The sequence below is a fragment of the Passer domesticus genome, chromosome 15 (genome assembly GCF_036417665.1).
Source record: "Passer domesticus isolate bPasDom1 chromosome 15, bPasDom1.hap1, whole genome shotgun sequence".
Taxonomy (NCBI): Eukaryota; Metazoa; Chordata; class Aves; order Passeriformes; family Passeridae; genus Passer; species Passer domesticus.
The window spans coordinates 13,118,058-13,144,272 of NC_087488.1; the positions used below are offsets into that span (position 1 = coordinate 13,118,058).

General features: G+C 40.0%; 1 protein-coding gene across 4 annotated transcripts in view; it reads left to right on the forward strand.

The window, feature by feature from the left end:
• Window positions 1–26,215, forward strand: part of SDK1 (sidekick cell adhesion molecule 1) — a 382,991-nt gene that overhangs the window by 163,170 nt on the left and 193,606 nt on the right. For all 4 annotated transcript variants that reach the window (XM_064390819.1, XM_064390818.1, XM_064390817.1 and 1 more), the window contains exon 6: window positions 15,359–15,492. In XM_064390819.1, the coding sequence (XP_064246889.1) occupies window positions 15,359–15,492 (134 nt within the window). The remainder of the gene's footprint in view (window positions 1–15,358; window positions 15,493–26,215) is intronic.

The following is a 26,215-nucleotide window of genomic DNA, read 5'->3' on the forward strand; positions in this document are numbered from 1 at the left end:
AGAACATCACGGTGCTTTTGAAAACAAGCAATATTTCATCTTTATTACATATATAACCATCCCTCGTACTTGATGTCATAGCTTAAATATTTCTTAATCAATTGGACAGGTGATCTTTATCTAGGTTACCTGAAGAAGCTACGGAATTATTTTGGAATGGTTGGCAGTTATCCTGGGGAATGAATGCAGGATGTGAGCCTGGGATGCAAAACACCAAGAAATGTCATGTCTGTTTTTAGGAAGTGGAAAAAAAGAAATATGGAAATTAAATGTCAGTCTGCTCACCTCTCATTCCTGGAAAAAATGCTGTAATAAACAACCAAAAGAACTAATCGTAATCTCCTAAACAAAACAAAACAAACAAAAAAAAAGGTCATTAAACAACAAATATATATTTATATGTGTCAGAAATGGGTTGTGCTGGACCCTCCTGTGGTTGGTAGATACAAGTGGAGCAGCAGATGTCACACATCTTAATTTCAGCAGGGCTTTCAGTACTGCTTTTTGAGTTGTAAGAAGGTCTGGTCTGACAGAAGTTACCAGCAAGGGGATGGAAAATGGGGAAATTGTACTTTGAGAAGATTTAGCAGCAGTTCTGTGCTGGGTGATTTGCAAGTTTCCAATCCTGATAAGATGAGTCAACCAGCACTTCTGGAAGCTGTTTCTTCTGCTTTCATTTGCAGTGATTAAAAGGTGGTTGTTTGGAAAAAGTCACATTTTAAGTAAAGCTATTGGCAATCTTACAACAGCCCAGAATGCTGACCCCCCAAAAAAATCAATAAGCTGTTTTAAAAGTCAGTCTTTTCCAGTATAATAACCCAGACACATCAAGTTGTGCTTTCCATTCAGGTAAGGGTGGAATGTGCAAAATGCCATAAATCCATTGCCAATATTTACTGTACTAAAGCCTCAATGCATGCCAGAAAAATCTGGTAATTTTTCACTTATATCATTATAAAATACTGGAAATTGTATTTCTGGCCCCGTTATACTGTATTATATACTAAAACCTGAATTCTTTTCATGGTTCCTGGGTGCATGGTTTATAGAGAGGCAGCTCAGTAGAAGCTCCTGAGCTTTCTGCTCTGTTGGCACTTGGTGAATCTTCCTTCCTGCTGCTCCTGAGTGCAGAAATACATCTTTGGCTTATTACTATGAAGAATGTTTGCATGTATTCAAAGTTTTTCAGACTCCTTAGAGACCTGCTGCTACTTTTGATGGGAAGTTCTTGCAGATGACAAGACAGAGCAGCTGCAGTTGACCACTCACAGGTTACATTTTGTTTTCTTGAGGTCAAGACGGTGGAGTATTGTTCCAAAAACTACTGAAAATTGGCATGCAGTGTCTGTAAACACACAGGTTCCAAAGCTTTGAGATTTAAATTTGCAGAAGACACAGAATGTTGTCCATCTCTTTCAACAGTAGACCCTTAGGAAAAAAATTATGTGTAATTTTTTCTTAATACATGAAAAATACCTGTATTTTAAGGACATGAAAGGGCTCTGAGTAAGCATATAATCATTAAATATTCACAGTGTACAAGGTTTAATGTGCACAACATTGAATACACCAAAGAATAATGCCATAATTATAGCCCCTGTAATAATTATGTTTTATTGTGGCTTCCTTACTTTTTATCCCACAGTTGGCATAAGCTTTTAAGCAGATGCCTTGGGTTTGCCCTTTGCAGCTTATAGGCAGATCACTGCTGTGTTGATTCTGCAGTCAGTCAGCTATTCAGCAATCTCATTTTTCTTTTACTGTTTTGGCAGAGATGAAAAGCAAAGTTTTTAACCTTCCCCTTTCCTGCTATTTCTTTGACTGTTGGAAGCCAACTTTAAAGCTTAAAGAGGAGCACAGGCGTATCCTCACAGCAACACATTATTTTTCTCCCTGGAGTTCTTGAAGCAACTGACTGAAGAATGAAATGCAGGCAGTGTGAAGACACAAATGAAGGACTAGAGTAAAATGTAATTTGAGTGGTGTCTTTTTTAATTAACAATGGCTTAGACTCTGCAACACAGGCCTTCCAACAGCAACTTGCCTGTAGATAGAGAATATGTTACAGATTTCATATTATAGATAGAATATCTATAGATATCTGTAGAATATAGAGTATCTGTAGATATATTCCATAAATATAATCTGTAGCATATTACAGTGTCTGTCTATACTCTGTATATCACTTATATAGACATAGAATACATAGAGTTGTAGTATATATACATACAGAATTTATACCCTGGAATCGGAAGTTTGAACTTGTAGCCAGGCACAAAAAAGTAATGTAAACATGGATTTTGGTTCTGGATCTTCAATCCTGACCCTACAACAGCAGAAAAAGCAAGCAGAGAACCCACAGTAATACAGCCTGGAAATGCAGGGTTCCTCATCCATCTTCACAGGTTCATTTAACATCATCTTTTACATTCTGGTGATGGCTCCCAGAAGTGGGTGCTCTGGTGGTTTGTCCCAGGGCTGGATGTGGACAGCACGAGCTGTGCATGCCCAGAGTCACTGCTGTGGCCCAGGCTGGAAGCAGGAAAGGGTGATGGGTGGAAGAACAGCGTTTCAGGGGGCTCAGTAACTCTAATAAACCTCCAGCTGTTTTCTGTGGGAAGAGGAGAATCGTGTTATCTAGGCAAATGCTTTCTGTTAATGTTGTTCTTGCTGTAGAGATTACCAACAAATAGTATTTTGATAAATCCTTGAGGCATCAGAGATGCAGCTTCTGAATGACAATAGAAACGTAGGAAGAAAATTTCCTTACAAAAGTGTTGGATTTTGGTGAAGAGTTTTTCCCTTTCTGTCTCTGGTGCTGTTAGAGTGAGGAGATGCTTTAAAGTGAGACAGTCCCTCTGCTGCCTTAGCAGGGAAAACAGTGCAGTGTTGTTGGTGCTGCCTCTGCTCTTGAGAGATGACTTGTGTTCTCCTCTCAAATATTCCTTTTCAGCTGCCACTCTGCATTGAAGAGTAAAGACAGAGGGAGGAAAAGGAACACGTTCCATTTGTGACCTTTTGGGTGAAGTCATCTAAACTGAGCAGGCTAGAATTATCTGCAGAGCAATATTGTTAGGTCTTAAAGCTCAATTCTGGCATGATAACAAATCCCAGCCTCGTGTAGACACTCCTGGCTCACTTGTGGCGCCGGGGAACAGAATTTAAAGTCTCAACATCAAAAACCATGGCTGTTGAATGAGCTGAAGGAGGAACTTCAGTGCTTGAGTTGACAGAGGGATCAGTCAAGAGGCAGCTCTGACACCTCTCCCGAGATGTGTCTGTGTGTTTTGTGGGATGTGTGCCCTCTCTCCTGCTCATTCGCATACACAAGCACTCAATTAGACACGAGCCCTGCCATGGCTCCCTTTTTCCCTGCAGTCTCTCTGACTTTGCAGAGCTGAAGTGTAGGCTGGTGTGGATTGAGGAACTGTGAGCCTGCATGTCTGTGGAATGTAATCCTGAATTTTAGTTTCAAGTTACAATCCCTGGGTACCTGTTTGACTTCTTTTCTGGGTTGAATATTAAACACTTGAACAATATGCTTTTGCTACCTTGAAACAAGGAAACTCTGGGAACTTGTTTGGGCCCTTTGCATGAAGATCCTTATCAAGCAATGAGACTTAAGTACTTCAAACCTGCAAGTGGCTTTCTGTTTCATTATTATTAATTTAGCAGGACTTGTTGCATTTGGTTATTTTTCTGATTGTTTTGCATAATTGAGTAAGGGCTGCAGTATAACTAAATATGTATTTAATCTCTTAATTACTGGGTGAAGAATGTATGGGAGAAAACAGGACATTTATCTCCCCATCCTGTATGAGTTGTTCCTTATTCCCTCTTTGTTACCTCTGCTTTCAACACTTCATTTTGAGGCTTGTGTATGTTATTATTGGCCTCATGGATCTGGCTGTTATAAAACACTTATTTTTCATCTTAGGAGATAAGAGGTTAATTTTCCCATTTCCTTTAGCAAGGTAGCCTGCAGGGTTTATTTGAGCATTGTTTCTATTTTCCATCTTTCAAGTTCAGTAACAACAGGATTAAAAACTTGGAAGTTAAAAACATAGACGTCTGTCTAATTAAAGGAATTGGCTGTTGAGGCTGTATTTTTCTTTCTCATTAGCATTCTGTTCATTCTGTTTTCTTTCCCTATCTCCCTGTTCCCTACACACTCAGCTTGTAATAAAAGTTGGTTCTTGAATGTAAAGAGCGTGTTAATGCACCTGGGAAAAACATGTACAGGAAGGAATTGGATTTGTTTCTATCTAACCTGGGTAGGATAGAATGGAATGTTCCAGTGTTTATCTATACAGTAATAATCAAAGGCTCCTTGCAATGCTCATAAGGATTATTTAAGAAGAAAATTAAGTAAATGTATTTATTTGTTTGTTTCCAACAGAAAAAAACAATCTCCTATTTTAAGTTTATACCCCTGCAGCCAAGTGATAAGGGCATTTTAATGTTTTCCTGCATCTATCTTTCCATTTTTATGTGTGGCAGGATTAGGGGAGAGCTGATGCTGCTGCTGCATAAATGTGAGCAAGCAGAGATCCTCATTACAGGGCAAAGTGGATAAAAAGAGTCAGTAACTGAAGGTGATGGAACTGTTGTGTCTACTGGCCATTAACTGGGTAATAGAAGCTCTCCTCCAGATGAGGGGAATCGCAGGGAGCAGCATTTTGCTGCGTTGCAGGAGCAAATCCCTAAAACCTCTGCAGCAGGAATGTCTGCAAGTACAGAGATAAATACAGAGAGACAGATTGCAGCAGAGACTTTGGGGGCATCAGAGGTTTTCTGTTCTGGTCCAGCTCTTAAGTGGAATTACTTGCACCAGCAGGGTGTGGAGCACTGTGTTCCCAGCCCTGGAATACGAGCTGGGCTGGCATCACACATGCCTCTTCCCCAGGAATTGTGAGTTGTTCTGCCATGGAACTCAGCAGAGTGTTTCTTCAGCACCGAGAATAAAAATGCTCTGCAAAGCATCTCGTAGCCATAAAATCAAAGAAACCGTGCTGTATCTCCTGACACTTCAGGGTTTCCCTGGCCTGCTCAATGGGCACAATGTTATGGATCATGCAGCAGATGCAAACAAGGCAGGGTTGTCCTTCATTACAGGGAAAGTGTGGTGCTTAAAGCTTCAGTATTGGGAGGGAGTTGAAGTTCTTCACTTTTTATTTTACCTCTGGGACTATTTCTGAAGTAGAAGTTGCTGTCATTCCACTGGAGGACTGGCCAGATTTACTGCAGGAGCTTTGGCCTTCTGACTTCCTTAAGCTTTACAGCCAGAAGTCCTGAATGTATTTCATTGCTCTAGGGCAAGGAAATTTGTATCATTAGACTCAGAAGTCAAATATGCACTAAGTCATACAAAAACACCTGTGTCTTGAGTTCAAGTAATTTAAAAATCAGTGGTGTTGAAAGAGTACTTGTGTGCCCAGATTTGGCAACACCACCCATGCTGAAAGCATAAAAATCTGTATGGTCCTTTAATTTTGTGTCATTTACACTTGAGTTCACCACTGAAATGTTCTTGATGAGTTGGAGACAAGGGCTACAACAGGGTTTCAAGCAGGACATACAAAAGGATCCCAAAAAAGAGCTTTGCTTTGGAATGTCTAAAACCTGTATTCTGGGATGTTGCTGCAGGCCCCCAGCAGGGTAATAATTAGATTTTCTCCATGCTTCTCAGAAGGCTGATCAATCACTTTATTGTACTATACTTACAGACAGTCACAATACAGGTGGACCCAATTGGTCCTTGAATCCAAACACCATTGCCATTGGCCAATCAAGAAACCCCCTTTGGTAAACAAATCTCCATAACACATCCTACATATTCACAACAGGTGCAGCAAGTGAAGATGAGAATTGTTATTCTTTGATCTTCTCACAGCCTTCCCCAGCACAATGCCTGGGAAAGCTGTGCCTAGCTCTCTGTGGCCAGAGAGCTGCTGCCACACTGGGATACTTTATTTTAAAATATTGTGGTGTTTACACTGAGGTGTCACAGATCTTACTGTGGGTAGTGCTGCTTTGCCTGGAATGGGATCATCAAATGCTTAGGTACAGGTATAGTTCTCAGTTTCTTACCTAAATCTTCTCATAACTTTGCTTTCCACCTTTTAGAATTCCATAGCTTTGCTATACAACAGCTTTGTGTATGTTTGGCTCATTAATTGGAAAGTATTCTTCCTTTTGTTTCTGCAAAATTATTCATTTGTACTTTCATACAGTAATGTACCCCTAACTTAAAGTGCTATTGATAAAACAATGGTTTCCAGTAGTTTACTGTGCTGTTTCACACACTATTGAAAGGAAATCATGTTTGGGCAGAAACCACAACAGAAAATACTGCTCTGATGTTAGTTTTCTTTTCATTCCATGGTTTCCATTGGTTGGCCTCATCTGTTTGTGCAACATTTGGTTGGATGAATCCAACCTGGCTTTGGGTCACTACATGGCCTATTTGAGCTAGAAATAAGGGGTTGCTGCTTCCTTTTCAATTTCTGCTCATTTCTTCTCTTTAACCAGTGGTTTTTATGTTTTGTTGTTGCTAATTTGAAGTGCTTGGAAATGTTTGCAGTATGGACATTAAAAAAAAGTAAGCCTGTGATTGACTGGCTTGAAGTTTCTACTTCTGAATCACTGTCAGTAGTAACCAGGATTAGGTGGAGTCTGTGTGTTTGTTACTGGGTACTGAGGGGGCTCTGCTGAAGGAAGTTGTGCAATTCTGTGGAATTCTGGTGTTTGGAAAGCAGTGCTCACCTGCCTGGTGTGTTGGGCTGAGGAGATTTAAAGGAGTTGAACATCACTGCTTTGCCTGAAGTTGTAATCAAATGCCTGACAGTCAAACTGAAATGCAAGGGGAAGTTAAGAGTATTAAGATTTAGCACTTGCATAATCTTCTACATCTTTTGAGTGCCACGGGTATTAACTATTTAAGCCTCTAGATATATTTTTTCTGTGTAAAAAGAAACATATACACATGCTATCCTTTTTCTCTCTTGGCAAAACATAGAGACTGAAAGGCTGAATAACTCACCCAAGGCTTCATAACCCAACCTAGATTTACCTGGCTCCAGGGCCTGTGCTCAATTTCTGCTGCACAGCAGTAGTGTGTGTCCTAATGGTTTGTGAGTAGAAATGACCCCACAAAATCCCTGTTTTGATGTAGACAGCAAACCCGAGACACTGTAATAGCCCTGTATGATGGATCTGCAGCAGTAACACAAATGCTGGTCTTGGCAAACTGCAGTGCTGTACATAGATAGTGTTTGCTGTTGTATCGATCCGTGCCTCTAAATCTTTAATTATCTTTCATAGTAAAACTTGTCTAAATAAATTGCTGTAGTGCTGCTGCTCTCTGGCAGCAGCAGAGGTTGATGCTTGGGTCAGTGGCCACTTTTTACCATATCCTTTCTCTTTGTTTAAAGATTTGGTGCCATTAAAAGGAAGGGTAATAGATCTAAAAACTAAGGGGCTACCAGGCTGTTAGTCCTGAGGTACAAGATTGCTTCCTACAAGTTATGTCTTGTACAGCTTTTCCTATCCCTTGCAGTGTTTATTATCACCTGAAGGCACTGAGTAGCCAGGTTGGTGCTGTTCCTCTTTCTTGTAGAGCAAGTGTGGTACACCTGGATATTTATTTTGCTGAGTTTAAGCTGGAGTTATATTTTTCTGGCATTAAAAGGAAACCAAATCCTTTGGTTCATACAATATGAAGTAGCCACATCAGGTACTGGCCCCTTGAGGTCTTCCACCTGTGGGTTTCATCTTCAGTGATAAAAATCAGCTGCCACGAGGTTTGCTGGTTCCAGAGAGAAGATTGCTGTTCCTGCTCTGTGTACCCTGGAAATCAGTTTTAAATATACTCTTGTGCATGTATTTTGCTGCTGAAGGAGTTTTTCACCTGAGAAAACTGAACAAATGCATTGACCAGCCCAAGACTTGATATTTTTTTCCAAATAGTGTGGGTATTTCAATTGCTGTGATACAGATTTCTGAGTCCACAAGGCTAGGTGTTCTCAAACCCAACTGTGCCAAATCTTATTCTCAGCTACACCTGTGTGAAAATGGAAATGGTTCTGAACGAGATATGTGTGAAATCGGGAATTAAAAAGGCAGAAATGATGCTGGGGCAGAGTCAGGAACATTAATAAAGGAAAGTTGGGAGCATTTAAGCAGGCACAGTTGTGGCACATCTAAATACATGTGTTAAATATGCTGTTAAGAGGTTGAAGTTTCCTTTGTCATTGTTGCATGATCAATTATCCCTTCAGGGCATTGCCCTGTGACAGGGCCGTGCTGCTGCTAATTTGTTTTATAGTTAGTGCAGTTCACAGCCATGGCTTATGTACTCAGAATAAAAACAAATGTGTCTCAGTGAAGTAATGGTATGAATATACAATATTCAACAGGAAACCCTTCCACTCTTCCCCACAAAGCACTAGAGCACATAGCATTATGCTGACATGTTTTATCAGAAATGAAGATATAATTTAATAACACAAGTTTTCCTTCCACAGTGAAGGAAAGGGGAACAAATCAGTGTTTTAAAAAAACCCCACAGCACCTTAAATAATCAATTCAGGAGAACTATCATAAAGTGAAGCAATATTCATGTCTGTCCCTGAAAATTGAACTATAAAATCCCAAATTATTACAAATAGTCTTTGTGCTTGCTGTCAACGAAGTCAGCCAGCTGTGTAAATCAACAACCTATGGTACTTTTTAACTGCAATGTTTTGTTTAAATAACCCATTTGTATTAAAAAAAATAAAATTTCCACTATTCTTCCTGCCTGTGGTTGCCAGCAATGTCCATGGCAACAGCTGGTGATGGCACAAGTGGAGTTCAGAGTGTTGATTATACCATAAAATGGAGAGGGAAGAAAAATAGACACCCTGCTTACAAATATCTTGAATGCTGTAAGAGTTTTATAAGAAGAGGCGGCTGGAGAAAATTGTCTTATTTTATTCTGGGTCTTTGCTTTCTGTTATTGACCGAGATGTGTATTTTGTCTTGAAAGTCTGTTTTTTTTCTATTAGCCTGAGAAGTGCTGCTGCTGGCATAGCACATCCAGCCACACCTCGGTGTGGTTCAGCAAGATAACACCCAGGAGTTGGGATTTAAGCACATTCAAGTCCTTATATCAGCTGCAGTAACTCTTGCTGCTTAAAATGTAATAATAATTAAAAGAAAAAAGCAAGGGAAAAAAAAAAGTAGCAAAGTTGTGTGATAATAATTAAGCTGCATTAAGTAAGAATTGAAGCTGCTGAAAACCTGGGGAGAAGAAAGAAACCTGTCTAAACGTAAATAGTGCACTTAGGAATGTTTCCTGAGTTTGCTGTAATTCCTTGCCTCTGCCTTGGCAGCATTGTCTCTCCCTGTAAACATCTCTCTCGTGATCAATTATACAGTGATCATCTTGGGTTTGGTTTTGTGGGGTTTTTAATCTCTAGGCAAATAATTGCTTGATATGGGCATGATTTAAAAATATACATTTGGGGTAATTCCTCTGAGCATCTTTTCTGGGAGCTTCTGTCTCCAAAGACCAAAAACAAGCTTTCTGAGGGTGAGCTGCTAAGATTTTTATAACAAGGCTCAATATTTGGTGATTCTGCTTAAATCTGACACACTTTTTGTACCAGTCCTGCACATGCATGAAGATGATTGTGATGAATTGAGGGGTTTTTTGTTTGAATGTTCTCCTGCATGTCACATTCTCTGGATGATTCTTTGGGTCAGATGGATGGGAGAGGAGGGGAGTGGATTGTTGTGATAGTGTTTTGGTGCTGTTTAAATTCTTCCTTACTTACCCACACATTTACATCTAACAGCCAGGGCTGAGAGAAGGCTGTGCTGGGTGAGAAACAGGGTTATTTCTTAGATTTCCCAGTGATACTGCTATTTGCACACCCCCTTGTGAGGTTTGCCTGTTGCTCAGTCACTTATTCTTTCTCAAATACAAGGTTTTGAGCTTGTTCACTGAACTGCAAACCTCTCAGTCAGTGGAGAGGCTTGAGCAGATCTCCTGCATTTGTAATTCTGATTCTGTCTTTCAGAGTCTTTGGGACTTTATCAGCAGATTTAGTACGTGAAATCTATATTCAGTCAACAAACACCAATGAAAATATTAAGCCAGGCCAAAGACAGACCCTGTGGGTTTGTACCTGCTCTCACTTTCCAGTCAGGTCGTGGATCAGTGATGATTTCTCAAGTGCAGTTTTCCATCCACTTCCTTTCCAGCCTTCCACCTGCTTTGCACAGACCAGATTTAGTGTAAGCTGCTCATGAAGGGAGTGTTGTCTACAGCCTTGTTAAACCAAGACCCTGCAAGCCCCGAAACCGGAGAACAGGGAAATCAGTTCTAAAATGTGGAAACTCTGCTGTTTATCTCCATTCCTGCAGGAAATTCATCAGCTAAAGCCATCAATAGCTGGTTGTCCTTTATTTCATGGTAGTGTTTGGCCTCTACCTGGTCATTAGGACTGTTTTGGTTATTCTTGTGTAAACTTGGGATGTTTCCATGACTGGAAATCCCAGTCACTTCTCCAAAACATGTGTTATGCCCTGACATAGCTAGAGAAGCAATATATGAACTGCCCTGGTTCTAAATTCAGTGTATTTTTACTTAATATCCAGTGTCTGTGTAAGAATAAAACTTTTATTAATAGATGGCTGATTTGCAATGTACATGGAACCTGAATAATATCCCATGAAACTGCCATGCAGTCACAGCTCTTGGTGCTCTGTCCCTGTGGAGATGCTGCTCTGTAGCACAAACACAAATATTTTTCTCTGTAATTGAGTCCTGAGAAACACAAGCTGTTTGTGAGAGATGTGTATTTAAATAATTTTGATTAATAATTCCCTCTCAGCACCAGGAGCCATGAGGGTGGTGAAGTGCTGCCTGGGTTAAGCTGTGCATGCACAGAGATCCCCTGGAGCAGCTGTGTGTGCAACTGCAGCACATCCCTGCTCTTCCAAGAGGGGAAACCCAGGGGGGAAGTGTTGCAGTAATTATTTTGTTATTACTCCATAATCTCTCCCTTTTCTGGCAGCATCACTGGTATTCCTTGGTGTCTGGGGCATGGGGAGATTGGGCCTTGCTGTGTAGTGTGGACAGAAGTTTTTGAAAGGGGAACAGAAGCTCTCCAGTAAAAAATACCTGGTATAGAGGGATTAATAATCGTGTTAGCTGGAAGTAATATTGGAAAAGAGGCTTTATGAAGGCCTTTGTACTAAAATATTGCACACTGGCTCAGGAGCAGATGGTGCCTTCTGAGAGAGAGCCTAATCAGGTTACTCTGATTTTCATTTTGTATTTTTATAACCCAGTATTATCTACTTTTTGTGTAATCTGGTAGACTAATAACATAACAAATCTCTAACTTTGGGGAATTATCCACTTGTAGAGTAGATTTTGGTATTTTCCCATAAAAAACCATTATTTATCTAAATCCACCTATTTGAGATACTGAAGGGTTCCTTTGCAGCATTAACTCCAAAACCTTTCTCTTAAAGGCCATAGGAATTGCATCCCCTTTGAAAAATTATCTTTACTTCTAAAAGTCTCATTCATGTCCCATTGATCTTAACAAAAGAATTCCCATAAGCTTCAGATCAAGCTTAGAGATTATTTGCAGCAGAGTTTATAGCATTTGGACAACGTGAAAAGGTGCAGTTAAAAATTCCAGAGTGCACAGAGTCACGGAATGGTTTGGGTTGGAAGGGACCATAAAGATGATCTATTCCCTGTGCCATGGGCAGGGTGCTGTACTTTACACCAGGTGTCCACATGCTCAGTTCTGACTGCAGTGAGTGGGAGTGAGGAAACCTCAGAAGGTGCTGTTCTGTATTCTGGTGTTTAGAATAATGGGCTGTATAATGATTTGTGTCCATCACTGCTGCCTTTTCCCATCCCCTCCATCCATAACTTTTGATTAAACAGCATTCCCTAAACACAGTTTGTCATCTCAAGGGCCCCCTTGCCTTTTCTTTGAGATCAGCCTGGTTCAGCCTCCAGCTCCTTCTGTGATGAAGGTGCCACTGAGATGTTTTTGGACATGACAACCTTGGATCCACCATTCCAACCACCTCCCACTGCCAGCCCTGCCTGCTGTATTCCCTGCAGGCTTCTGCTGGGCTCCAGAGAAATTCTTCTATTAAAAAGTGTGCTTTAAAAATGCTGCTTTCCTAGCTTAAGAAATCCCAGAGGATCAGTCTGCTTAGTTTGCTTGCTGGTTGCTCCTGTCTTGAAAATGTTAGATAGAGTTAAGTTTGATACTGCTTTAAAAAAGCAATATTTATATTTTTCATGAGTTCTGCACTGGGTATGAATTACTGACAGGTCCACTCCATCTGCTGCAGTCATCTTCATCAAATGTGCTGCTAAACTGAGCACCCAGGAATCAGATTTTCCTTGGAACATCAGAGTGGTGCTGTCAGAATTTAAAAGTTATATCAGACAATGAAAACAAACAATAAACCAAAGAAAAAATGTTACGCCAATTTTTGGATGCTCTGTACAGCTGTTGTGCAGAAAGTGGCTGCAGCCCTGGTAAGGGCTGGGGCCTGGAGCTTTGGATGGTTTAGAAACATTGGAATTAATGAGTCCTTAAAATGTGACTAATTGATTTTCCTGATGCACGGGGCTCATGCATGATGTAAATAAAACTCCCAGACTGCAGCCTGGGAGGCTCCTGGCTCTGTACCTGCCTTCACTTAATGAACTCAGGACATTCCATTTTTCACAGAACTATTAAGATATCAATAACTCATTTGGGGAGTTTTAATTTAACTTTGACCATGTAATTGATGACCCCTAAGAGCTGCCTTCAGGAGTTGCATTATCTTCTAACTTTCTTTTCCTATACAAATTAATATCAAACTTCTATGCTTATGTAGATTACTTTCTAAAATTTACTAACTTTTCACTCACAAATGTTACATTTTGCTCACACTCGAGTAAAAATTTGTGTATCAAAATGAAAAAGGCCCACTTAATTTTAAACTATTTCCTTCATAAATACATTTTCATTTCCTTTTCTCTTGATTATGATATAATCAGCTCAGTGGGTTAAGTGTCAAAATTTTCAGCCAATTTAATGCATATAGTAACTGTGTCCATCTCAGCAGTACTCAAGGATCACCTTTAAAACTTTGGGTGCAGTTTTACCTGGAATCAAAGCAGCCTGAAATATATTTCAGTATTTTCAGAATCTTTCTAATGTTGATTTCTTTAGAATTAAAGTAGAAATGAGTGTGAATGTAATTGTCTTGTAATATTCAATTATTACCACTGCACTGGAATTTTATCTTTATTTGCTCTATCAAATGTCCTATTAATTGTATTTTATATCCTCACACTGTAAATCTATCACAGTTTCTTTGATTAATTTTCTAAATCAATTAAACTAGTGCAGTGTGATTGAATTTTAAAAAAGTACTGTGATTATTTTTTAGTAGTTTTTACAGTAAAAGTTGCCAAGGAAGATGTTGCAAACAGGATCTTTAGGTGATGTGTGATGACTGATTTCAGACCTGAACATTTAGCTTCATTTTTCAGCAGTTTTTTTTAAATTATTGTCTGAGGAGCAACTGAGGGAGCTGGGAGGGCTCAGCCTGGAGGAAAGGAGGCTCAGGGGGGACCTTCTTGCTCTGCAATTCCCTGACAGGACAAGGAGGAACAGCCTAAATTTGCACCAGGGAAGATTTAGGTTGGAAATATGGGAAAATTTCTTCACCAAAAGGATTCTCAAGCACTGGCACAGCTGCCCAGGACTGTGGTGGAGTCCCCATCCCTGGTGGGATTTAAAAGCCATGAGGCTGTGGCACTTGGGGACGTGGTTCAGTGGTGGCCTTGGCAGGGCTGGGCTCTGTGATCCTAAAGATCTTTTCCAGCCTAAATGGTTCTCTGATTCCATGATAGCTTTACAGAAGTTCAGGTTTCTTTGTATCCACATCAGGAAATTGAAGTGTTATGAATTAAGTGCCTGGCTTTGAACATGGCCATGTTCTTTCTGTAATTTCTAATGCTCTACCTATGTATAAAAACCAGTTTGCTTCACTAGGAATCTGTGATTGCCACTGCTACTTGTTTGGGTTTTTTTCAGAGCAAAATAGCAGTTTATTACTAAGGGTAACCACCACATGGCAGAACAGGAGGATGGAATGCAGGGGTGTTTATTATTGACTGATTAGTACACAAATGCTTTGACTCAGTGCTCATTCTTTTTGAGCCTATTGATGTGTGAATTTGTTTCTTCCAGTATAATAATTTTATAAGTTGTTTCACCCTCATGCTCAGTGATACATCTAATAGCACAGCTGAACTCGGCATGGCTTCTCATCGAGTATTAGAGGTGAAGGGAGTTTCTTCCTCCCAGCCTTACACTCTGATTTCCAAGTCTGTGCCTGTCCCATGCTGCAGTAGATGAGCTCTTGGCTCCACAGGCGTTTCCTGGAACTTTACATTTTCTTTTATCTTTCTGGTTTTTGAACTTCCTGTGTCCTGTTCCTCAAGCCCTTGAATATTTACATGTTTCCTCTAGGTTAATCCTTTATAGTCAAGAAAAGACCGTCTAAGCCATGTGAAAAGTAAAGTAGCCAAGTGTGTAAAGCTGCCTGTGGGAGTCCACAGAAACCTTTGTTATGCAGCAGCTCTAAGAACGAACTTGTGTTAGACAATGACATTTATTGACTCCTTCAGGCCCACACCAGTTAACTACAGGGTTGTGCTGTCCTACCTGCTGTGCATGAAAGGAAAGCCCTCCCTATCCACACAGATCATCTCTGTGACAGCCCATGGCTTTGTCTGTGATGAGGTGATAACCAGTGATGCCATAAATACAGAAAGTTTACCTTTGGACATTCTGCTGTCTTTGATTTTTACTTACTTATTTCAGTGAGCTGTGTGTTATTGCTTGAGTGTCACTCTTTAATAGGCTGCCTTTCACTTGTTGAGAAGGTTTTCAATAAATCTGGCTTTGCAGCATCCTGATGTTTGCCAGGATTGTTGTCATCCCACAAAGATGCAGTTTGCAGCCTGGCAGTCACCAGTGTCATTTGCTGATTCTTGCATAACTTCTTATTGCCATTTAAACTGCCCCTGTATCACATGTTGAAGCTTTTTCTGTGTGTCACCATAAGCATCTTATATGATCTAAATAGAGAAAAGGCCTAGAGGCATCTGAGCTCTTTATTTCCTGTAAGTGTGTTTGAAGTGGGGCTGGTTTTGATTCCACAGCATTTTGATTTATATGACCAGTGAATATCATATTAGGCTGTCAGGTCTGAGGTGTTGTATGGATAACATTCCTCTTGTTTCAGTGTGATCTTTCTCTTCCCTAAACAGAGCCATCACTCTGGAGAACCAGCTGGTGATCCTGGGGGTGTCACTGATGGATGCAGGAGGTTACTATGTCCAGGCAGTCAACGAAAAGAACGGGGAGAACAAGACCAGTCCCTTCATTCATCTCAGTGTAACACGTGAGTACCCAAATTGCGGGGCACGTGCTGGCACACTGGGGCTGCAGGCTGGACTCACAAAGGCTGAGGAATAAAAAGAGCCTTGCTAATAAAGGATTGGGCCTTTAAATGAGGTCAATGTTTCCTGCTTGGTTTGGAGCACACTGAACTCCTTGTGCAAAAGAGGGACCTAAGAGAGGAGATGCCCTCCACAAATCACCCTCAGAGCCCTTTGTCTCGTGGTTTGCTTTGTGTAAGGCAGGTACATGATGATCCCTCACTGTTTATTGTGAAGTTGTGGTTATAATTTCTTTTTAATGCAGGTGTTTATAATGTGTTGTTTTCCATTGTGCCTAAGTAAACAAGTCATCCTTCTGAGTGCAAATTTATTTATGAATCTATTCCCAGTTTATGGCATTATTTTTACCTGGAGTTATCACAGAGTCCCAGGGAACATGCATTTCATTGTTATTACTTATTATTTTACATTACATGGGTTGTATTAACACCACCACTCCAGAGATATTCCATGATTGGGCTTTGCAGCAGAGCAGAGGGAAAAGCAGCAGAGCACTGGGGTCAGGGAGATGGCTGCACACTTGAGTCTGCCAAGGTGCACATTCAGCAGAAATGTGCACATGCAAGCTCTTGTAAAACATCCAGTAAACCTGTTTGCATGAAAAATTAATATTCTAAACATGTGAAATGGATTGAATCCTTGTATGAGGCACTTGATAAAGGCATTATTTATGTAGCAGTGAGAAGAGAGTGTTAGTGCTGTGGGAATGGGGAGGTTCCTCCTTTTGCTTGTAGAGACAGGGAAGAGGTGATGGAGTAAATCACTGATGCCAGTAGTAGCCCTTATAATTTGTGCTTCTAGAAGATGCAGGACTCAGCTCTAAATCAATGAAATGATAAGGTGCCCCACATCTCCTGGTCTTGGGTGCCATGAGATTCAGGACAATCCTTGTTGGCTCATTTCCTTGCAATAGCAAGTTTTTGGAGTCCGGGTTTCTGGGCAGGAAATCTGGGAAACTGCTTTTGGAACAGTGCTGTCAGAAGTTCATCTGAAACATGGTCCTATGGTCCTATGAAACATTCCATTTCTTAGAAAATGTCATTTTTCTGCTAAAATTCCTAATTGGGTTTCCAGGAAAGCAGTTCTTGGACAAACATGGGGAGCCCTGGTCATGGACTGGGGTCACTGTGGGCAGCAGCTGCATGGCTTGACAGGCAGCAGCAGACACAAAGCTCTGTCTTCTTCCAGACAAGAATCTAAACTAAATGAACTGCTCAGGGGTTTCATGTGTATCTTTCTGAAGTGGAAATAATATTCCAAATCCACTTATGAATTCTGGCTGTTCTGTGGCATGTAGATTGTAAACATTATTATTTCTGACAGTATGAAGAGGTTTGCTAACACTTTAGTAATTTCATTTTTAAAGCAAATTTGTGTTGTTTGTATTATGTGACCAATAGCATACTTCCCACTTTAATTTCATGTCTTAATTAATGCTAGAAATAGTCTGTGATCATGCATGCATAACAAGTGCTATGCAAAGCAGAAGGTAATATGGGCATATGGAAAAGAAAACACTCCAAAATGCTCACAGGCTTGATACCATGAATGCAAAGTCTGCCTGGAATGTGGCAAATAGGAAAGATAAAATGGATAAAAGAAAATGAAGGATGAGACAAGATGGAAAACCAGAAATGAATTTGCTTTTTAGAATTAATGTCAGCCAATGAGGTTTTCAAATTGACACCTTGATATCCTGGGTTATTAAGGCTGTGTGCATACGTTGAAGGAAGGCACTGGCTGTAAGGCATTGGAGTCTGTAAAGAAAATTGGATTAATGTGGTTGTTCTGAACTTTGATCTGGGGAGGAAACTTATGTGATACATTACATAAAAATGAATAAACATTTTTGGTCTGGTAACACAAAATGATCAGGCAAAAATACAGTCTTGAAGCAATACGCAGAAAATGCTTGCAGAAAAATGACATATTTTGGAAGAGTAATAAAGAATTCAAGCAAGAGGTTGGAAACAGATTGTTAAAGGTAACACAGATGAGGAAGATACTGCATTGACTTGTCACTGAATCTTACAGGGTGTTAGGAGTGATGACACTTGTAACTTTTCATTAGGACATGTATAAAATTTAAAACCAGTTTAATCAAAATCCAATAAACCCCAAGTAAAGCGGAATAGCCAGTCTCTGTGCAAGTAGATTATATATTAATTATTGAGTATAACCTTGCTGCATGACTCAGCATGCACACTGCACTGTTATTGAGGGCAGGAGGAAAAAACCCTATAGATAATTCCCAGGGCAGCCATTCTCTGAGAACAGTGTTAGATATGCACAGCTCATTATTCCTTGAAGGAGACCAGTGTCAGATTTGCTTCAGCCTGTAAGAAAAGCATATTTGCAGAATCATTCTAACAGCTGAGAAAGCTGTAAGCTGTCCTGTTCTGCTCCAAAGTACAAGAATGACAGCAGGAGAAAGGTCTGGCTCTGAGCTGAGCAGGGGATGAGTTACAGGGCCTTACATTGCAGATTAAAGTCGCTGTTGAATTGTAGCTGTGGGTAAATGGAGCTTGAGCATCACCTGGAAAATACACTGAACTGTCCTTCAATTAATAACTGTATTTGATACACATGGTATAAAAAGATTAGAGGGTGTTGAGCATGTTTCAAAAACAGCCTAAAAGCCCCAGTCACACTGAATTCTCCAGCGGGGCTCTGAGTATTAATAGTAAAGACATGTTGTTTCTTGTCAGTCTAAACTGCAGCTCACTGAGTCCAACACTGTGAAGTCTCACACCCACCCATCGCCCCTGATTGCAAACATGCGGGGAAGTTGGGAAACAGCTCCCACAGAAAGCCTGCAGGCTCCTCAGAGTTGCTTTGGCTGTGCTTGGGTTTGCTTTTCTCTATGTCTGAGGTTGGACACACATGGGAAATGAAGGCAGCAGAGTGCCAGGGCTTAGGGGAGCACTGTTTTTTGGGACATTTGGATGTTTCAGGTACACACCCCGTCCCCATTGCTCAGTCCTTACACACCCCTGGTGCAAAAGCACTAATGATTTATTTCCCATTAGATCTGGTCACTCAGTGAGAGGATCCAAATATTGAGCAGTGTTTTTCCTTCACAGCTGAGTTCCCAGCTTGGCTGAACACCCGTGTTCCACATGCCTGCCCTAAATCCATGTGTCTGAATGTGACACAGGGTGAGGTCCACCCAGCTCTGCTTGAAAACCATGGATGTTTCTTTCAAGTGGACTCATTTTCACTGATTTCAGGAGGATTAGATCATCTCTGAGGTGACAGGCTCTGGGGAAATAAAAATTATGTCCAACAGGCAGCATATTGGGAATAACGTCACATCTGAAATTAGGGTGAGGTGTCATAAATTAGGCCTAAATTTAAAATGTCTAAAAATGAGTTGAACTGTGTACTACACTAATGAAAATCTTGCCACTTTTTTTTCCCCTCTTTTTAAACCATATGTCAGAGCTTTCATGTAAATAACACACAATTTTTGGCTTGGAAAATCGGAAAGTCTGAAAGTCAAGAGTTTGGCAGTGGAAATAGTAACAACACTGGCTTTGGGTTTTAATTCAAATTACTCACTTACTCCTTGTTGGGGATTCACTATTGCTGCTTGGGAGGATTTCAGTATTAACTCCATTGCTGGAGCTTCCTAACTTGATTGGAGTGGTGTGAGAATTTATCTGTCTCTGGGCTGGTACAATCTTTTGGGATGTAAATACTGCTCTTCAATAACAACACACGGAAAATCCTAAATGTCTTATTCCTGTTCCCATCTATTGAGGAATAGGGGTTGATTATGGTATCCTAAATAGATCCTTAATTCTTTAGGCTTTTTCTTTCATATGCCTATTCTCACACAGCCAGACATACACTGCAGCACAGATGGTCAGGTCTATTCCTAAGGATTGTGACTTGTCAGGGCATAAAGTGACATTCTTTGATCTTACGAGTGTTGGCAGGGCACCTAAAGATTGAAGTGTTTATTCAAGCAAGGCCATCATAAAACCCTCACTTCCTTGAGGGCCATTCTCAGTGTAACAGCTAAATATCTCTGCATCTGCATCACAACTCTTCTGGTTGTAGTATGGAACTTAAAAAACAAACAAACAAAATCCAACCAAGCAGCAAAAAAACCTCAAAAGTAATGATAAAAAACCCCATAAACCAAAAAACCCCAGAAATACCCAAACAAAAGAAATTAGTACATGGTACTTTGCTGTTGGCTGTGCCACTTTTGCAAGAAAGTTTTTTTGAGGGTAAAGGGCAGCAGGGCCATTTAGAGCTTCTTAATGAAACCATGAGGGATTTTAGTATGTAAGTCAAGAGTTTAAGTGGGTTTATTAGAAGGGGGGAAAAGAAAGATTCATAGGGAGCTTTTTATTGCTGTGAGGAGCTGGCTGAGCTATTCCCTGCAGGGCACTCAGTCCGTGTCCTTCCACTTTATGATGTGACACCATGGCCAGGATCTGGAGCCACTTGGGAAGAAGTTGGCAAAGCCCTGGTGAGATATTTCCATTATTGACTTCAGCACACTTTATGTGAGCACCACTGGCCTCATCCTGGAAACTTTTAATGGAGTGCTTGGCTTTTTCTGAGTCCAGCTGAAGAATTTCATGAAAAATGTGGGCCTCAGTAAATGATTTAAATGCTGGCTTGCAGGAGGTGGGTGTGTGTAAGCTGTTGTGACAGTTTAGATGGTCCTGCTTCAATTGGTTTTGCGGCGCTAATCGTCCGGAACTGCAATTCAGGGCCTTGCTGCTGCCCCTCCTTGTTAAGCTGTGAAATATTGAGATGCATGTCGCTCCAATAGATTTATTAGTAAATTAGGATAGTCCCCAGACCTGTTGGTAACACCAAGAGATACAGAGTGTTCTGCAGCCTGATGTCATTTTCTGATGCAGGCTTCGTGAAAACAGAAAACAAGATTGATGAAAATTTTAAAAACCTTGCCAGCCAGCATTTCTGAAGAGTCAAAGATAATAAAGCCAATTATCATTTAACGAAGATAAATTTTTCCCTTGGGCACTGGCAATGCTTTAAAAAAAAGTAGTAGGGAAAGAAAAAAGTTGGGGACTGAAAATTAAACTCCTGGCTTGGTTGCATTGCAATTAATTTAAAGTATGAGGGTGTGATGTTGTTCTGCCCAACTCCACTTGCAACCAGAAGAATTTTATTCTGTTATGGCAGACATTGACATGAGGCTAAATAGCCCCTGTTTTTCTCTGCTTGGTGCCTGTTTTGTTCTTCAACTTAATGTATCAAGACATAAACTTTACAGAAGGCAGAAGTCCCATTTCAGGCTCACAGGGACTGAATTTACCTCAAAGCTCTTGTTTGTTTGGTTTTCTCCTATAAAGGAAGGCTCTCCTGATTGCACAGGACATTTAGGTCACTTTTAGTGTCTGTAAGAATGAAATAGTCTTTATGTTGTCAGGAAAGAAAGAGGTGGGGGGGAAGTTACCTGTCGCTGTGTTGGAGAGGATGTTCCTCTTGACATCCTTCTGTCAGGTGTGGTAAGAAGATAAGTTTTCAGAAGATTCTGAGCAGACATTTTCCTCCCTGGAAGAGAGCATTTCACTAACATGATTTTCCATATTAACCATCAGGGTTCGTTCAAGTCAGCAGATGCTGAGGATCCTTCATGGGTATGTTTGAAGCACAAAAGGCATGAATTTTTCATAGCCAGTCCCAGCTTTCAGGTGTAGGCAGGAAAAAGGAAAAAAGGAATGGGCTGGCACACCCAGGGAACAGATATTTCTATTCTGATGTCAAATTCACACAAGCTCTATAGACTTGTCAGTCTGGTTTTAGTTCATGCCAAGAGAATTGACTTCTTTTAGCCTCTCTGGGTCAGTGCTGTGGAGGTGAATTTAGTGGTTCTGTGATGTTTTTTTTTTACATTTTGGTGTTATTTTGGTGAGGGAAAAAGGAAGATGAGATGAGATGAAATTGCAGTTCTGTGCCATGACTGTACCTGATTTCCCAAGGTTGTGGCCAAATACTGGTGATGTCCAACAGAGCTGAGCTCAGCCCTCTGAGAACTGGTTTTAAGTGGCCCTTTGAAAGGATCACAGTTTTTCCTCATTTTCTCAAAGGCTTTGCTCTCTTTGTCCAGCAGGACTTCCAGGAAGGATATCATGGTGAGATTCCCTGAGTAAATGTAAGCCTTTGGCTTTGAATGGCACTGAACATTTGATTGACACTAAACAAGCCTCAGTTATCCAAAATGTTAATTTGAAGGAGTCTGTGGAAGTGTTTGGGGTCTAACACTAAACCCTAAACACATTCTGTGTAAAAGCCATCTTTAATACCCTGGTCAAATACTGTCAAAGTGCTTTTTCTTCTATTGTTGCTCTATATTCAAGGACATGCATTTTAAATGGGGATCTTTTTCCTTACTTTAGGAGAATAGAATGCAATTTACACACATCTCAAATGCATGGTTATGTATTTAAGTCAAACACATTTTAATAACAATAATAGGTGTAAGAAAAAGGACTAAATTGAGTTAGTGTTAAAGATTTGCGTTTGATATATTGGAACAAATGTTAGTTTAAGCTTTATCCAGAGCTGGCAATTTCAGTGGAGGCTGATATTCTCAGTGCTTTACCCTATTATCTACTGCAAAAAGTGACACTGTACTGCAGTGTAGACTGATTTTATATGCATTACAAAGAAGTAACAGATGATGTTCAGGATTTATCAGCCTTCCTGGACTCCAAATTTCATTGTTAGCATTTTCTAAAGCCTCAGCCAGATCTCTTCCATAATTCTCTACATTTCTTCTCCTTCAAGGAAAATTTTGCTCACTTTTAACTGCAGAGATAGAGAAGAAAACCTGTGGTTAAAATGATAGATTGCTAAACTACAGAATAATAAAGGTGAGCCAAGAAACCTCTGTGGCAGCTCAAGCTTTTTTTCTTAGTTTTTCCAAATATGCTATCAGTTATCTTCCTAATAAATAGCAGAAATATTGGTTGGTCTCCAGTTTCATCTTCCTCTGGACTATTTTTGATAAAACTTAGTGCCACTCATGGTGCATCTACTGCAGCCTCTGCCCCAGGCAAGAAGGGTCTCCTCTGATGGTTGCTTTTGTCATGGAAAGATGATAAACTGAACTTTCTGTAAGGTTATTTCAGTCTTCCTATTAAAGAGAACCGAAACAGCCTAAATCAGCATAAAACCTATTCAAATATCTGGCACTTAATTTTCATCATATTGCATCAACAAATGTAATGAAGCTTTAAATGCATGGTTTATGGGAAGAATAGTTATTTCCTTTTCTCCCAAGTGCAACAGAACAACCCTGTTGTTATGGGGACTCCTCGCTGGCTGGTGAAAGCACAGAACTGCACCCGAGCTGAGTCTGTTCCCTCAGCAGATGCACATACATTATGCATGTTGCTCTGAAGAAACAGCAAATGCTGAGGTTTCTATAATCAAACTTATTATTTTAACATGGCTTCTTGTTACAGTTGTCTGTTTATGAGGTTTGGGGGGGTTACTGTGTCTGAGGGAGATCTGGAATGCACACACAAACACAGGCTCAAAATCCTGGGTTGTCTCCTAAACCCTTTATTTATATCTGACACATGCAATTAATCTCTCCCTATCTCTAATCACTTTTGCTATTACATTCATCGGAGTGATTTGTATCCTATCTCTGTCACTGCTTGGTAATTGATATGTGGAGATAAGGGATTCTTAGAGGACACAAACAAGGAAAAGGGAAAATTGAATTTACCTTGCAATCATTTTATAAAATGTGACACCCATCAATTATACATGCCATCCAGGAAAATGCCATCTTGAACAAACTGCGATGATTTGTTGGAAGATCAGCAGAAGAGAAATGCCAGGAAACTTTTCTAGACAGAAAAGTATTGCTGGTTCAACAGACAGACTTTTCAATCTCATTGGTCCACCTACAGTGGTTTTAAATAATACTGTAGAATTTACAAAGGAAGTATCATTTTTGATCTGTGTTTTTCTTCAATCAATCTTGTACTAATACTTCAGAGTGAAATAACATGAAAGGGAGCTGTTAAAATAAACATTGTTTTGATCAGACATAAAAAGATGATGTTGGTTACTCGAGATTGAATCATCTTTCATGGGCAGAAATGGTAAAATTGATAGTATAATCCAGTTCCAATTTAACCACGTTCTAGTATGAACATATTTCTATTTAGTTTCTCTTTTCCATTTCAGTGCAGTGATAAGTGAACTAATTTTCTCACTCTCATGTAAGTACTTTGTGCTCATGATTAGTTCTAATTGTTGGCATGAGAGTAGTAGCTCCTGTCCATACTTGTAAGTTTAAGCACTACTGTGGGATCTTGCAAAAGCTTTTTAATACCTACTGATAATGCCATAAAAACGAGTATCCAGATGAATAATATAATAACAGTAATAGAAATCATAAAACGGAGAAGATCTAAGTCAAACAACATTCAGTGTTGGCAGCTTCCTGGGCCTGTCAGTCTGGTAAAGAATCATTTCCCTGGAACTCTTTATCTCTTTATCCTGTACACCCCAGATCCAACTGCACTGCCGAAAAAACTCCCGGAGCAGCCAGAAGCCCAGTGATTTGTAGGCATTTGTAGAGGGCTTTGAATTTCAGTTCCTGTAAGGATCATAATGCTGAAGCTTTAGGAGGAACAGCTACTGGAGACTGGTGTATCAATTTACCCCTTTTGAACATTAACTCCTGGTTTCTTGTAAGTCTCCTTCTGCTCTGCCAAACTCCTGGAGTTTTCCAAGGAGCTGACTTGAAGTATTTTGCTTTGATTCCCATCTTTACACAGTGGGATGTATTTAAAGTATAATTTTCATTTATTTAAAGTTGGCAAACCCTTTTGAAGGTGCTTTTTACTGAGAAACTAACAACCTGTAACTTACTGAAGAGAGCTTGAGCTGAAATATGCTATTTTAAGGAAAAACAAACAACCCCATTTAAAGAAAAACATCCAAGATTTGGGCTTTGATGGTCCTTGTGGATTTCTTTCAACTCAGATAATCAATGATTCTCTGATCTATGGTTGTGAGAGCTCTTTCCTGGTCTGCTGTGAAAAAAGTTGTCCTGGCTGATCTGTGAGAGAGAGAGTGCAGAGAAACCAAGTTGTTGTTTAGGAAAGCAGTGATAAGCATTTTATTTCTTATGAACCAGATACATTTGCAGCATGTAGAGTGTTTTGAGGGTTTTTTTTACTTGTAGAAGGACTCTTCAATTTGGAAAAGAAATACTTTAGGAACTACTTGATAGCATTCTTTAAACTGTTGAGTTAGGCAAACTTGAAATCTCTTCTAAACAATATAGATAAAGAATAGTAAATATGGTTAAAACAGATGTTTAGTAGAGCATGTTCTGCACTGAGTTACTGCAAAAGCCTAAATATATCCTAAAGATCTCTGCACGTGCCAAAGGTCTGCGTGGCAGAGCTGCCCTCCCAGAGTCTTCACAAAAGCTAATTTTCATCTCCAGCTTTCACAGACATATGGTTGCTTGAGGGTTATCATTTTTAAAGCTCTTCATATTAAAGATGTTTTTAATTTCTTCTCAATATACATCATAAAACAGGAAAATTGAATAAGAATGGAAAAGCCTTGGATGTCTGTCTCATCCTGCCAGAGAGACGTGATTTGTCCAAGTAATTGTGGGAGTGCAGACAACAGCCTGGGTATGGAAAAAATAGTGACTACAACCCAAGAGAGTCAGGACAGGCAGGATTCAAGGTCACCCATACAGCTATAAATATTCTTTTTAGATTTTAGTAAGGACTGGCTATGAATTTAAAAATAATTTAGAATAATTGGTCCTTCCTACCCCATTTGTAATAGGAAGAGAAAGTCAGACCTGGCCATAACCTGGGTTGCTTCACCTGATGTATGTAAAAGCTGCATTGATTTCCTGTCCCCTTGGCTGCACCGTGGGAGCTGTAAATTGCCAAGCCAGGATGTTTGTTATCCTTTGGCTTTGTCCTGCTCAGTTTCACATATTGTTGTGTGCAGCTGGGGAGTGGTTTAGACTTTGGAGCAATCCAAAATTTTATTTTTTTCCCTACGGATTGTGCTATAAAGTGATGGAAACACTGTTTTCTTTTCATGTGCAGTCTTTTGTCTACACGTTTAAGCCCTTAAAAAGGCAGGCTTTGGGATTATGGATTATTTTTGAGGGTGGATAAATCATTCTAGCAACGGAATGTGTGAACAAAGTTACAGCTCCTCTAATACTGGAGAACATCATTGTTAAATAGCATGTCTTTAAAGGACTGCAAGCTTCCTGTGATAAAGATGGAGCACAGCAATCAGGAAAATGCACACAATGTCCTGGTCTCCAAGGCCCTATTTGTGCAAAATTGTTACTAAATTTTGTCCAGCCATGTTTGCTGTTAAATATTTCTACAAGCTGAGGATGAAGTAGCTTCTGCTGTTTGTGTGTAGGGAAAACACTGCAGTGGGAGATGTGTTGGATAAAGAAGGAAAAGCAGAGTAGTTTTTTTCTGGTGGTTCTTTTTTATTGTCTGCTCGTTCCTTCCTCACTAAGGAGGGATAAAAGAAAATTTTGCTTTTTCACTCCGTGTGGCTGCATTTTGATCTGCTCATAAACCTGACTTAGTAAAGACTTGGTGGAGGCTTAAAAAGCCAGCAGTGTTATACCTCCTGCAAATGCTGGGAAAGTAA